Raw genomic sequence first — 13919 nt, 5'->3', positions numbered from 1 at the left:
GATAGATTGTACTCTGAAATATAAGTGCAATCTCTGCCTAAATCCTTGACTGAATGCCACATTACATCCGGGAATCAAGATAAAAATTCAGCAGGTGGAAGCCATATGAATTGAACAGAGATAGCTGCTGCACATTGTAGGGGAGCTGAAGTTTATAGTTTACGCCCAGGCAACTTAACTTCCTCCTAGGGGGAAAAAAAAAAACCCTCCAGAAGGACACAGCTGAATATAGTCATTATATCACTTTTTTCTATAATGTCTAATATATTACCCCAAAATTACTAAACATCCAGAGAAACAGGGAAGTATGTACCATATTCAGGAAAATAGGCAGTTAAGAAACATGGCTCAAAAAATAAAGCTTGAAGGCAAGTAGAATATATTTTTAACAGTATGCAAATGAAAACATTAAAAAAGATGAGATTCAGCAAAAATAAGATTTTGAGGAACATCTATAGCTTTAAAAGTTTATATTAGAGAAAAAGAAAGATCGAAAATCAATTATTTAGAACACTACTTTAGGGAACTAAAATATGTCTAAATTAAAGCTAAAATAGAAGGAACGAATGATAAAGATAAAAGCAAAAATCAATGAGTTAGAAACCAGAGAATAAATATCAATGAAAATAAAAGCTGGTGCTTTGAAAAATTTCAGTGTGCTGGATATACCTCTTACTGTGCTGATGAAGGAAAAGTGAGAAATAAATTACCAAGATCAGGAATAAAAGAGGGCATATTATCATACATTCTATATATGTTAAAAATAAGGAATATTAAAAACTACTTTATGTAAACAAATTTGACAATTTAGATAAAATTGTCAAGTTTCTTAAAACACAGATTATCACAATCAGTATAAGAAGATAAAATTTGAATAGCTCTGTATTTAGTGAAGAAATTAAATTTGTAATTAAAAGATTTTTCCACAAAGAAACTCCAAATCCACATTACTTTACTAGTGAATTTTATCAAACATAAAACAAAGAAATAATGCCAATTATACATGAATCTTCTCAGATAATGGATGGAAGCATTTTACAATTCATTTCATGAAGTAAATATTGGTCTGAAGTCAGAACTAGAGAATTAAAAGAAAAGAAAATCACACCAATATTTCTCATGAACAGTGTATAAATAGGTTAATAAATCTTGACCAAGTGGAGTTTATCCCAGGAATATGGAGTTTTAACATATAAAACATATATAATTCAGCATAATAACAATATATGAAGAAAAAATATTTGAGAAAATTTAGTATCAACTCATAATAAACTAAGCACTCTAGGAATAGAAGAGAAGCTCCTCAGTCTACTAAAGTACATCTCTGAGAAACCTGCAACTATTGTCCTATTTACTGGTGAAAGACTCAATATTTTCCCCTAATATCTTGAGCAAGGCAAAGATGTTTGCTCTCACCACTTCCATTTAACATTGTAGATCGACACTGTAGTGGATGCTATAGTCATTGCAGTAAGGCAAGATAAAGACACATAATGATTGGAAAGGAGGATGTAAAACTGTCTTTAATCAAACTCAACTTGGCCACATGAGCAGAGAATTCTAAGCCATCTCTCCCCTGACCCCAAGAACTACTAAAACTAATTAGTGAATTCAAATCACTGGATAAAAGGTCAGTGTACAAAATTCAATTGAATTTCTATGTATAAGTAATAAATGGAAAATGAAATGAAATGTACAATTTGATATATATTGTTTCAAAAATATGAAATATATAGAGGTAAATTTAGCTTAATATGTGAAAAATCTGTATATTAAAAACTGACGTTGCTCAGAGAAATGAAAGAAGATTGAAGTGACTGAAATCCCACTTTCATAGATCAGAAGACAATATTGTTAAGTTTTGGCCCTACATGAATTGATACATTCATTTAACATAATCCCAATTCAAACCCCATCCATCTTTTTATAGCAATTGACAAGCTGATATTATAATTTATTTGCAAAGCAAAGACCTAGAATAGACAAAGCAATTAAAAGAAAAAGAACAAAGGTGGTGGAACATATATACTAATTTTCTTTAAATTTAAAATGTTCTACATAGTTATAATCACAACAATGTAGTATTGGCCAGAGCATGCATATATACTTTAATGGGACAATATAGATAATCGGTATATAAAATAATATTTATATAGCCAATTGATTTTCTGCAAATATGTAAGAATTCAATGGGTGAAGAAAATCTTTTTAACAAAAGTATATGAACTGGATATCCATGTAAATAATATAAACTTTGACCTTTTATATACAAAAATTAATTTGAAATGGATCAAAGACCTAAATATAAAAGCTAAAATTCTAAAGCTTTTAGTGTAAAACATAGGAGACAATATTTTGATCCTATAATAAGCAAAATTTCTTAGATACAGCAAATAAGAATGAGTTTTTAAAGAAAAAAATGGTAAATTAGAAACTTTTTCTCTTAGACTCTGTTAAGAAAAATAGAATAGCAAGCTCCAAATTGGAAGAAAATATTTATAGTTCATATATATTCAAATATATGTGAATATATATAAATATTCAAAAGCCAATTTAAGCATTTTTATTAAAAATATTAAAAAAAGAAAATTAAGTATCTGGTTTCTGGTCTGAGATATGAGAAGTTTAGAAGTCACCATTTGAGTCTTTACAACAAAAGCTAAACAAATTGAAAAAGCAACAATTCTTCTTAGGTCGGTCAGAGAAATGAGGTTATAGGACAAGCCACTGCACCCCAAATTGGAAAGACTGATAGGCAAATCACAGATAATCAGTGCTTGGGTAGGAAAACCTGAACTGTAATTGACGAATTGTTGGAGGCTCAATGTGAACAACTTTTATAGTTAAAAATTCTAGGGAGGCCCTTACACTTTTGTGAGTTTTACCTCTAGGAGCTCAAATTGATTGTCACAGTGAATATTGGAGAGAAGTATTCTCATGCTTCTGGAAGAAGGCAGGGTAAAAGAACCATTTTAAAATAGCCAGAACATTCTATTCTTAAGGAGGTTTACCCTTGCACATATACAAAGTTGGATTTGAAGAAAAAAAAAAATCAATAACCAAACAATTTGATTGAAAGATACAGTATGAAAAAAATAACAAAAGAATATTTAAACTTTGAGTTACATGAGTCAATATATGAAATAAATAACGTTTTGAAAGTATAATATTGAGGCTTATGGTCAAGCTGTTCATTGAAAATATTAATAAGAAATTATCAGCAACAAAAAAAGACAACACCGGGAAACAAACATCTGATATTGACAAACTACATAATTTAGAAGAGACTTGCTACTGAAGACTAAAAAAAGTTGATTGAAGGCACTGAATCTTATAAAATGTTAAGTAAGTATAAGAGCCAGCCTCCCAGTGAAATCTGAGGTGAATAGGTAAGCCTGGCTTCTTGGACCACTTTTTTTAGGGTGGAGTTTTAGGGTTTTGCCATTTTAGAGAGGGAAGCTGAGAATCCAAATGTTGCTTTTGACAGTTTCATATTAGAGAAGTTCTATGTGTGAAAAGATTTGGCTTATACAATTTATTATAAAAAAGCAAGAGTATAAGAAAACGTTTGAAGAGAATGGTAGTTAACAAGGTATGTAATCAGTATTCTCTCTAAGATTTTGGCACCACAGTGGCATGTTAATATTGTTCAAATTCTATGGAATGTAGTGAAACAACACATTTCTTTTACAAACTAGTGAATAAGATGTTGATTTCTATAAATCTCATAAAGAATAGGATTATAGAAACTGAATTTAAGAACTTCATACTTCGTAAAGAAATTCTATGTTACAGTTTTATTTCATGGTACCTAATTATGTGATTAACACAGCATTTGTTTACAGACTTGTACACATAAAGACTGCTGTGATCCTAGAACATGTACACTCAAAGGTTCTAAAGTTTGTGGTTCCGGGGAATGCTGCACACAAAAGTGCACGGTAAGAAGCAATCTGTATTTTATAATAGCTCAGCAATTCTTGAAATTCTTGTTTAAAGAAGATAGAAAGCATATTTCACCCTTCCCATTATATTATATGCAAACAACATTGGATTCGCTCTCACACTTCAGCCCATTCAGCAGTCTATCATTTCCAGGACTCTCATGTATGTAATGCCTGATGCTTGGTTTCTCCTGACTTGGCTTCCCATTTCTATACCTCATTACGAATCTTTCTGGTACCCATTGAGATTTCTCTGTGGTCGACATACATCTGGAACAACCCTCTTATGGTCTTATTTTCTAATACCCTAACCTCACGTGGGATTAGGAATTTAGATTCATTCTTTTAGTTGGCTAAATTCACTGTCTTCTGGTAAAGCCTCTGTTCCTTTGCAATTCATTCAGTTATTGTTATAATCATTCAATCCCTCTTCATTGAAAGCATTTAAAGAATTCCTGAATAATTGCCCAAACCCAGCATAATTCCTAAGGAAAAAAGAAACAAGCTCCTGACCAAGATAAACGTCTATAAGATGGGAGGAAGGGTATGCTTTTATCCTTTTTAAAAAATTTCCCCCAGCTCTATTTGAGATATAATTGACATATAACATGTGTAAGTTTAAGGTGTACAACTTAATGATTTGGCATAAGTATATATTACAAAATAATTACTGAATAAGTTTAGTTAATACATATACCACTTCACATAGCAAAAACATTTAAGATTACTATCTCAGCAACTTTCAAGTATTTAATACATTATTGTTAACTATTGTTAGCTGTAGTCACATGCTGTACATTAGATCCCCAGACTTATTAATTTTATAGCTGAAAATTTGTACCCTTGGCCATCATCTTCCCATTTCCCCCACTGTGCAGCCTTTGGCAACCACCATTTTATTCTCTGTTTTGGTGAATTTGTTTGTTTGTTTTCTTTTTTACATTCCACATGCGAGATTGTAAAGTATCTGACTTGTTTCATTTAGAATAATGCCCTCAAGGTTCATCTGTGTTGTCACATATGGCAGGATTTCCTTCTTTTATTACTAAATATTATTCAGTTGTGTGTGTATTATTCCTTTGTGTATATATGATGTATGTCTATTATATTTATTAATATTTTTTAATAATATATAATATAATATAGAGTTTATATAACATTACAGATGTAATAATATAAATGATACCATTGTGTGTGTATGCATGTATATCTATACAAAACAAAGGGATGTGGAGTACAGCATGGGGAATATAGTCAATATTATTGTAATGGCTGTGTTTCGTGCCAGATGGATGCTAGAGTAACCAGGGGGATCATTTCATAAATTATATTAATGCCTAACCATTGTACTTTATACCTGAAACTAAAATAAAATAAAAAAGTAATAAAAAATAAAAGCTTAAAAAAAGAGTGAAAGTATGAGTAACATTCACTCATTAATGGACACTTAGGTTGTTTCCATGTCTTGGATGTTGTGCATAATGCTGCAATGAACATGGGGGTACTCATATCTCTTCAAAATTATGATTTTATATTCTTCAGATATATACTCAGAAATGAGATTCCTGAGTCAATGGTAGTTCTATTTTTATTTTTGGGGGAGCTTTTTTTGTAGTATAGATATTTTAACAGTATTAATTCTTCTGTCCATGAACACAGGATATCTTTTCATTTATTTGTTTCTCTTTTAATCTTTCAACAGTGCCTTACAGTTGTCCATAGACAGCTCTTTCACATCCTTGGTTAAATTTATTTCTAAGTATTTTATTGTTTCTCATAATATACATGTGATTTTAAAAGTTTCTTTGTACATCGTAAATGTATGGAAATGCAAAGGATTTTTGTAACCTAATTTTGTATCCTGCAACTTTACTGACTTTTTTTGGTCACTTCTAACAGTTTTTTGGTGGCTTCTTTAGGGTTTTTTTTTTAAAAAATATATTAGGGTGACATTGATTAACAAAATTATATAGGTTTCAAGTGTATAATTCAATAATATGTCATATGTATTCTCCGTTCTGTTCCATTGATCTGTTTTTATCCAGTACCATGTTGTTTTGATTACTATGACCTTTAGTATAGTTTGATATCAGGTAGTTTCATACCTCCAACTTTGTTCTTCTTTCTCAAGATTGACATAGGTATTTAAGATCTTTTATGGTTCTATATAAACTTTAGGATTAATTGTTTTAGTTCTGCGCAAAATGCTATTAATAATTTGATAAGGATTGCATTGAATCTAAAGATTGCTTTGAGTAGTATGGACAATTTAACGATGTTAATTCCTTTTGTGAGGACAATATATGCTTCCATTTATTTGCGTCTTCTTCAATTTCTTTTTACAATGATTTGTAATTTATTATGTACAAGTCTTTTACCTCCTTGGTTAATTTGGTTCCTAGGTATTTTATTTTTTTGATGCAGTTGTAAATGGGATTGATTGCTTAACTTATGTTTCTGATAGTTCATCATTGGTGTATAAAATGCAACCAATTTCTGAATATTAATTTTGTATCCTACTTTACTAATTCATTTATCAGAGTTAAGAGTTTTTTGGTGGAATCTTTTGGGTTCTCTCTATATAGTATTATGTCATCTGCAAATAGTAACAGTTCTAGCTCTTCATTTCTTATTATAGCCTTTGTTTTTAAGTCTGTTTTGTCTGATATAAATAAATCTTGCTACTCCAGCCTTTTTTTCATTTGAATTTGCATGAGATTTCTTTTTTTATTTCTTTACTTTCAGTCTCTGTTTATCTTTCCATCTGAAGTAGTTCTCTTGTAGATAGCATACATATGGGTTTTATTTTCTTATCCATTCAGCTACCCTATGTCTTTTGTTTGGAGCATTTAATCCATTTACATTTAATGTAATTATTGATAGGCACATATTTATTGCCATTTTATTATTCATATTTATTTTTTATTTCCCTTTTCTTCTTCTTTAAGAAATCTTTTTAACATTTCTTGTAATACTGGCTTGGTGGTGATGAATTCCTTTAGCTTTTTCCTGTCTGGGAAGCTCTTTATCTTACTTTCAGTTTCAGTTGATAGCCTTGCTGGGTAGAGTAGCCTTGGTAGTAGGTTTTTGCTTTTCATCACTTTGAATATTTTATGTCAACGTCTTCTTGCCTGCAAAGTTTCTGTTGAGAAATCAGCTGATATTCTTATGGGAGTACCTCATAAGAATAGATGTCTTTCTTTGCTGCTTCCTTGATTCTTTATGTTTCTTGAAGCATTGCATTTCTGTGTTCACATTTGAAGAGTCTTTTCTTACTGACTTTGGGACAGAAAGAAGCCAGTCACCAAATCAACTCAACTAGAGTTTTGAGGGTCTCTCAGACCTTCTCTATGAGTGTGCTCACTCCACTTTTCTTGTTCCTTCGTTGGAGGACCTATGGATTGTGTGTCTTTTCTCAGTCCTGCAAAGCCAATCCAGATTCAGGGAGCCTCCCATTTATTTTCCCTAAGGCAGTGTCCTGAAGTGGTCAAGATTGTCCATCTTCTAGTTCAGTAGAGTCAAGCCAGCTGCTGATATCCATGTGTTGCATCCAAGAGTGTGCATACTGTTGTTGATGTCTTGTGTGGACCATTGCCTGGGGAGTGTGAACTGCCAGCTCTTGGATGTGTGTTTGGAATGCTGGTGGTGATTTTTGGCTCACGTGAGCCGGGCCTGTTAGTTCATGAGTGGGGCTCTTGGTAGAGTCTGTGAGCAAGTGAATAAGATATGTGGCTGGTTGTTGTGATTTACACATAGGTTGCTGTGAGCCCTCCTCCCTTTTCACTACTTCTAGGTGTCCTCAGACTGTTTAGCTACGCCAGTTCCCTCAGTTATCTGGGTTGGACAAGACAAAAGTGGGCCTCTTAAGCAGTGTCTCTCAAGGCTGGGGAAACCAGGCTCTCATATAACTTTCATTTTGCCCTCTTGTAGAAATCACAGGCCAGGAGAGTCTCTCTTGGTATTAAACTGTTCCATCTTGGGGGAGAGTTGATGTGGGTAAAGTGAAACTGTTCTTACCTTCTTCAGTGGATCAGAGTAGGTTCATTATTTGTGACAAATGTAGCACTGTAGTGGGAGATGTTGATAATGGGGGAGGTTTTGCATGTGTAGAGCAGGGATATATGGGAAATCTCTATACTTTCCCCTCATATATTCTGTGATCTTTAAACTGCTGTAAAAAGTAAAGTCTTAATAACAAAATAAATTAGAATAAAAGTAAAATTGACATTTACACATATTTGTAAAAGGAAGCATATTCTCAAGAAACAGATATTAATACTTTTTCATTATATTTATATACATATTTTCCTTTACCAGCAATTTTGATCACTGGTTTTGATTTGAATGTTAACTCCATAAGTAGTATATTTTGTTTTCTTACCCATCACTTGGAAAATTTGTATCAGATTTGCTACAGGTAACAAATACATGTTGAAAAACGTGAGAAGAAGTGCACAGAAAACATATTCTGGGGAAGGGGTATGTATGAATGTTATATAAGCTAGGCCTCTAGGACCTTTGAAAGCTAGAACAAAGCTAGAACTTAGTTTGCATAAGATAATGATGATAGCCAGGGCTTGAATTGAGGAAGGGATTTGCTGTGATGATAATTAAATCTCTCTTAGCAAAAGCAGATATACAGAAAGGGAACCTTGGAAGCTATCAGCTAAAGAGTAAGTACTGAAGAGATCAGAGATATATATTTTTTAAATAGTTGTTTGCAATGTGGTATGTTAAATAAACCTTCTCCTGTGTGTCCTTAAATTTTCTTCTTTTAAAATCTACAAACTTTTTTTCTAAATGTTTATGGTGTGTATTGTTTTGTAAATGGTTGCTCATTTCTGCTTTAAGGATGGCATATGTAGAAACCAGAGGCTGCATAGGTGAGCATAGCCATAATGGGTTGAAAATAATTTTTACATAAATTCCTTAGCTCTGTTTTCTTTTAAAAAAATAATTATGGTAGTCTGCTTATCTTTAAGTTTCCCACATTTCTCTCAAGCATTATCCTCTCCTTTATGCACAATAAACTCAATGCCTAAGTTTCTATGCAATGCTTAAATAGTTAACAAGAAGAATAATTTCATCAGTGACTTTAGCAACGTAGAAATAAAAATGGATGGAAATTTAAAGCCTTAAGAGAAAGAAAACTTGGGTATCATTGATATGTAATCTCTTATGTTTCTTTTCCCTTCCTAGTTAAAACCAGTTGGTATACTTTGTAGGAAATCATTTGATAAAGAATGTGATTTCGCTGAATATTGCAATGGATTTAACCCACACTGTGTGCCTGACACTTTTGCACGCAATGGACAATCTTGTGATTCGGGTAACGCCTACTGTTATGGAGGAAGATGTCAGACATTTAACAAACAATGTAGAGATTTAATTGGAGGAGGTAATGATCATAATTTTCTTCTTAGTTCCTAAATTCTGATTATTCCAAGCTATGTTATTCAATTCTATAGAACAAAAATATAAATATAATTTGTTAATAAATGAAGTCTTGCCTAGCATATATTATTGTTAGGGGAAATCATATTTTCTTGGTTCTGTAAAGCGAGAAAAAGCCTCTGAATTTATATGGAATTCTTATTTGCACATGGAAGAATCCTCAAGTAGAAATACAGCTTCTCAGAAGATCATATAGAATTTGAGATGGTGTGATTTAGTTTAGACTTAAATGAAACAAGGGTTTTTACTAGAACAAAGCAGGGTTAATAACTGGTTGTGTGGATTTCAAGAAAGAATCTGTTCAAATGAACTTGTTGATGAGTGAGGGCTTCAGCTTATGACTTGCCTAGTCCAGTTTGATAGCTTTCTATAAATGTGTGGATCATTAGCTTCATTGCAATACTATAGATTTTCCTGTACATATGCAGTTCATATTCTTTGAGAGAGAAATTATCCATTCTCAGTTCTCCTTTTAGGCCTTCCTTGGCCAGGTCATAAGAAAGAATTCTAAGAATTATCTAGATCGATATGAATGCCAGAATTTTAAGTAGGAAATGACATAGAGGTTTTGGTGATTATTACAATTTTGTTTTGCTTTTCTATCAGAATCATGGTTGTGCTGTCTGGAAAGACAATGGCCACATTGAAGTGTTATTTAAAAAGACATATGATTTCACTCATATGTGGAATATAAAACTGAAAGCAACAAACAAGACAAACAAACAAACAAAAACTCATTGACAGAGGCAACAGTATAGTGATTACCAGAGGGAAAGGACATCAAATACATGGTGACAAAAGGAGATTTGACTTTTGGTGGTGAACACACAAGTCAATATACAGATGATGTACTATAGAACTATATTCTTGAAATCTATGTAATTTTATTGATGTCACCCCAATAAATTTAATAAATTAAAAAAAAAACATAATTGAGGTAAAAATAAACAAATACCAGTAAAATTAGAAAGAACAGAAAAGTGTACTCCAAATTCAATATTTCTCCAAGTAAAACCAGGGAAATAAATCTTAGTGCTGGCCAGACATTTTTAGAGTTTGATAGTGGGATGTCAGGTGTTCTCTAGGTGATTTATCCTACTTACTGTTTCTTTAGTATTAGCAGTGATTTTAAAGCCCTCTGTTAGAATTTTATGTGTTTAAGTGCAATAGTCTTCACCTAAAATAACACAAATTTCTTCTTGGAGGCAAGTATAACATCTAAAGCATCTTGATTTCAAACTAATGACTGTCCAATCCTAGTGACCACTTGTGTGAATGCATCTACAATATGATAAGTCTGGGCCTGACTGTCAGTAAGCTTTTGTACTTATTTTTAGAAAACAATCCCAATTTTTAAGCTTCCTGTAGTGCTTGGGGACAATAGGCAGCTATTGAAAATTTGCCCTCAGTCATCATAGTATTTCAACTCAAATTAACTATAATTCTTTGACTAGTTCTTTTATGGCCTGTTGTGGACACTAGTTAACTAGAATGGTCTTGACTACAGGGTTCGAAGCACTTTTGATGCAGGCATTAGTTTCACAAGATAAAAACCATATATGATTTATAGGCAACAGCCAATAAAAATCTTTTTCCATGGACCTAATACAAATCATTATGTACTACCAAATGATTGTGGTTTTTTTTTGTTAAAATATGCTTATGGTATAATATTGAAAGATATAGCTTCTGCATGAAGAAATATCATTTAAAGTAGAGAAATCTATACATTTATGGTAAAGGACCTTGAGTTTCAGTAGTAAATCTTTTAAAAAATTAGATCAGCAAAGATAGCTCAATGGGAAATGTACCACCTTTTTATAAGCTCCTTATCAAATTCTGTTTTGCAACATGCTTATGAGTGTTATTTCTGCACATGCGGAAACTCCCTAATCTGGGTATCATATAAATGATGTTAAAGTTTTGGTGTCATTTAGTTTGTGGTGATTCTAGAAGGTAGAAAATCTCATTAATTATAAAGTCACAGACATTATTAGGGGGATTTGTCACCAGATAGAATTGTGTGGCACATAAAGGTATGTGAGTATAAACCCAACAGTTACATCAGAGTTTCTCAGCCTGAGAATTACTGGTATTTTGTCCAGACAACTCTCTGCTGTGAGAGGTCAGGGTGAGAGGGATTTTCCTGTGCATTGTAGCATATTTAGCTGCATTTATAGTCTTTGCCTACTAGATACAATGCTTGCAGAAATTTTTGATTTTCACAGCTGGGGTGAGACTGTCTTTTAGAGGATAGAAGTCAGGATGCTACAAAACATCCTCCAATGCAAAGAGCAGTCTGTACAACAAAGAATTATCTGGCCCTCAATGTAAGGACTTACTAATGCTCTCTTATTAATTGGTTTCTGTTTGTAGTTTCATGGGGAAAAATATTTGCATGTAATATATCTGATAAGAAAAATTAATATTCAGAATTATAGAAAACTCCTAAAACTCAACAACACAAACCAAATAGCCCAATTAAAATTGAGCAAAGAACTTGAATAGAGATTTCTCCAAAGAAAATATACTAAAGGCCAATAAACATAAAAAAGAAGCTCAAGATTACTACGCATTAAGGAAACAAAAATCAAAACTACAATGAGATGCCACCTAACTCCCATTGTAATAGCTACTATAAAATAAAAGACAAGTGTTGGTGAGGATGTGGGGAAATTAGAACCATGTGCCTTGTTGGTGGGAATGTAAAATGGTACAACCACTATAGAAAATAGTATGATGGTCTCTCAGAAAGTTAAAAATAGAATTAGCATATGACCCAGCAATTCCACTTCTAGCAATTCCACTAGTTAACTAGTGTCCACAACAGGCCATAAAAGACCTAGTCAAAGAATTATAGTTAATTTGGGTTGAAATACTATGATGACTGAGGACAAATTTTCAATAGCTGCCTATTGTCCAAAAGAACTGAAAGTGGTGTCTGTAAGAGATATTTGTACACCCGTGTTTATAGTAGCATGTTTATTTATTTTTATTGTTTATTGGGATAACATTGGTTAATACAATTATATAATTTTCAGGTGTACATTACCATTTGACATCTGTATATTCTACTGTGTGTTTACCACCTAAAGTCCAGTTTCCTTCAGCTACCATATATTTGATCCCCTTTACTCAGTTCACCCTCCCCCTACCCCGCTATATTTGATCCCCTTAACATCATCTACCTCCCCTCTCCTCCCCTTCTGGTAACCACTAGTCTATAGTCCATGTCCATGAGTCTCTGTCTGTTTGTCCTATTCATTTGTTGCTTTTAGGTTGATATCCCACATATAAGTGATATGTGATTTTCAACTTTTTCTGTCTGGTTTATTTCGCTTAGCATGATTATCTCGATATCCATCCATGTTGTTGCAAATGGCAGTATTACATCTCTTCTTATGGCTGAGTAATATTCGATTGTATATGTGTATCACTGCTTCTTTAGCCAATCATCTATCGTAGGACACTTTGGTTGCTTCCATGTCCTGGCCACTGTGAATAGTGCTGCTGTGAACATTGGTATGCAAATATCATTTTGGATATGAGTTTTCAAGTCTTTGGGGTAAATACCCAGTAGAGGGATTGCTGGATCATATGGTAAATCAATTCTTAGTTTTTTGAGGAACCTCCATACTATTTCCCATAGTGGCTGTACCAATTTGCAGTCCCACCGGCAGTGTATAAGGGTTCCTTTGTCTCTGCATCCTCTCCAGCATTTGTTATTACTTGTCCTGTTGATTATAGCTGTTCTAACAGGTGTGAGATGGTATCTCATTGTGGTTTTGATATGCATTTCCCTAATAGCTAGTGGTGATGAGCATCTTTTTATATGTTTGTTGGCCATTTCTGTGTCTTCTTGGGAGAAGTGTCTGTTCGTTCCTCTGCCCATTTTTAATTGGATTGTTTTAGGCAATTTTTTTTGTTGTTATTGAGTTGTATGAGTTCTTTGTATATTTTAGATATTAGGCCCTTATCAGAGGCATTACTTACAAATATATTTTCCCATTCAGATGATTGCCTCTTTACCTTGCTGATGTTTTCTTTTGCTGTGCAAAAGCTTTTTAGTTTGATGTAATCTCATTCGTTTATTTTTGCTTTTACTTCCTTGCCTTTGAGGTCAAATTCATAAAATCCTCTTTAAGTCCAAGATCCATGAGTTTAGTCCCTATGTTCTCTTCTATGCTTTTTATTGTTTCAGGCCTTATATTCAGATCTTTAATCCATTTTGAGTTAATTTTGGTTTGTGGTGATAGACAACAGTCTAGTTTCATTCTTTTGCAAGTGGCTTTCTAGTTTTCCCAGCACTATTAATTGAAGAGGCTTTCTTTTCTCCACTGTATATTTTTGGCGCTTTTAACGAAAATTATTTGCGCATATAAACATGGGTTAACTTCTGGACTCTCGATTCTATTCCACTGGTCGGTCTGTCTGTTTCTCTGCCAATACCATGCTGTTTTGATTACTGTCACTTTGTAGCAGAGTAATGCCTCCAGCCTTGTTCTTTTTTTCTCAGGGTGG

General features: G+C 32.9%; 1 protein-coding gene across 1 annotated transcript in view; it reads left to right on the top strand.

Annotated features, from left to right (window-relative positions):
- The window catches only part of LOC102879179 (disintegrin and metalloproteinase domain-containing protein 5-like), a 131855-nt gene that overhangs the window by 49050 nt on the left and 68886 nt on the right, over window positions 1-13919 (top strand). The window contains exons 13-14 of the mRNA XM_015592804.1: window positions 3846-3941; window positions 9144-9342. Coding sequence (XP_015448290.1) covers window positions 3846-3941; window positions 9144-9342 — 295 coding nt within the window. The remainder of the gene's footprint in view (window positions 1-3845; window positions 3942-9143; window positions 9343-13919) is intronic.

The sequence above is a fragment of the Pteropus alecto genome, unplaced genomic scaffold (assembly GCF_000325575.1).
Source record: "Pteropus alecto unplaced genomic scaffold, ASM32557v1 scaffold24, whole genome shotgun sequence".
Classification (NCBI taxonomy): Eukaryota; Metazoa; Chordata; class Mammalia; order Chiroptera; family Pteropodidae; genus Pteropus; species Pteropus alecto.
Note: the sequence above shows the minus strand (reverse complement) of the source record. Positions and strands in the feature narration are given on the sequence as shown.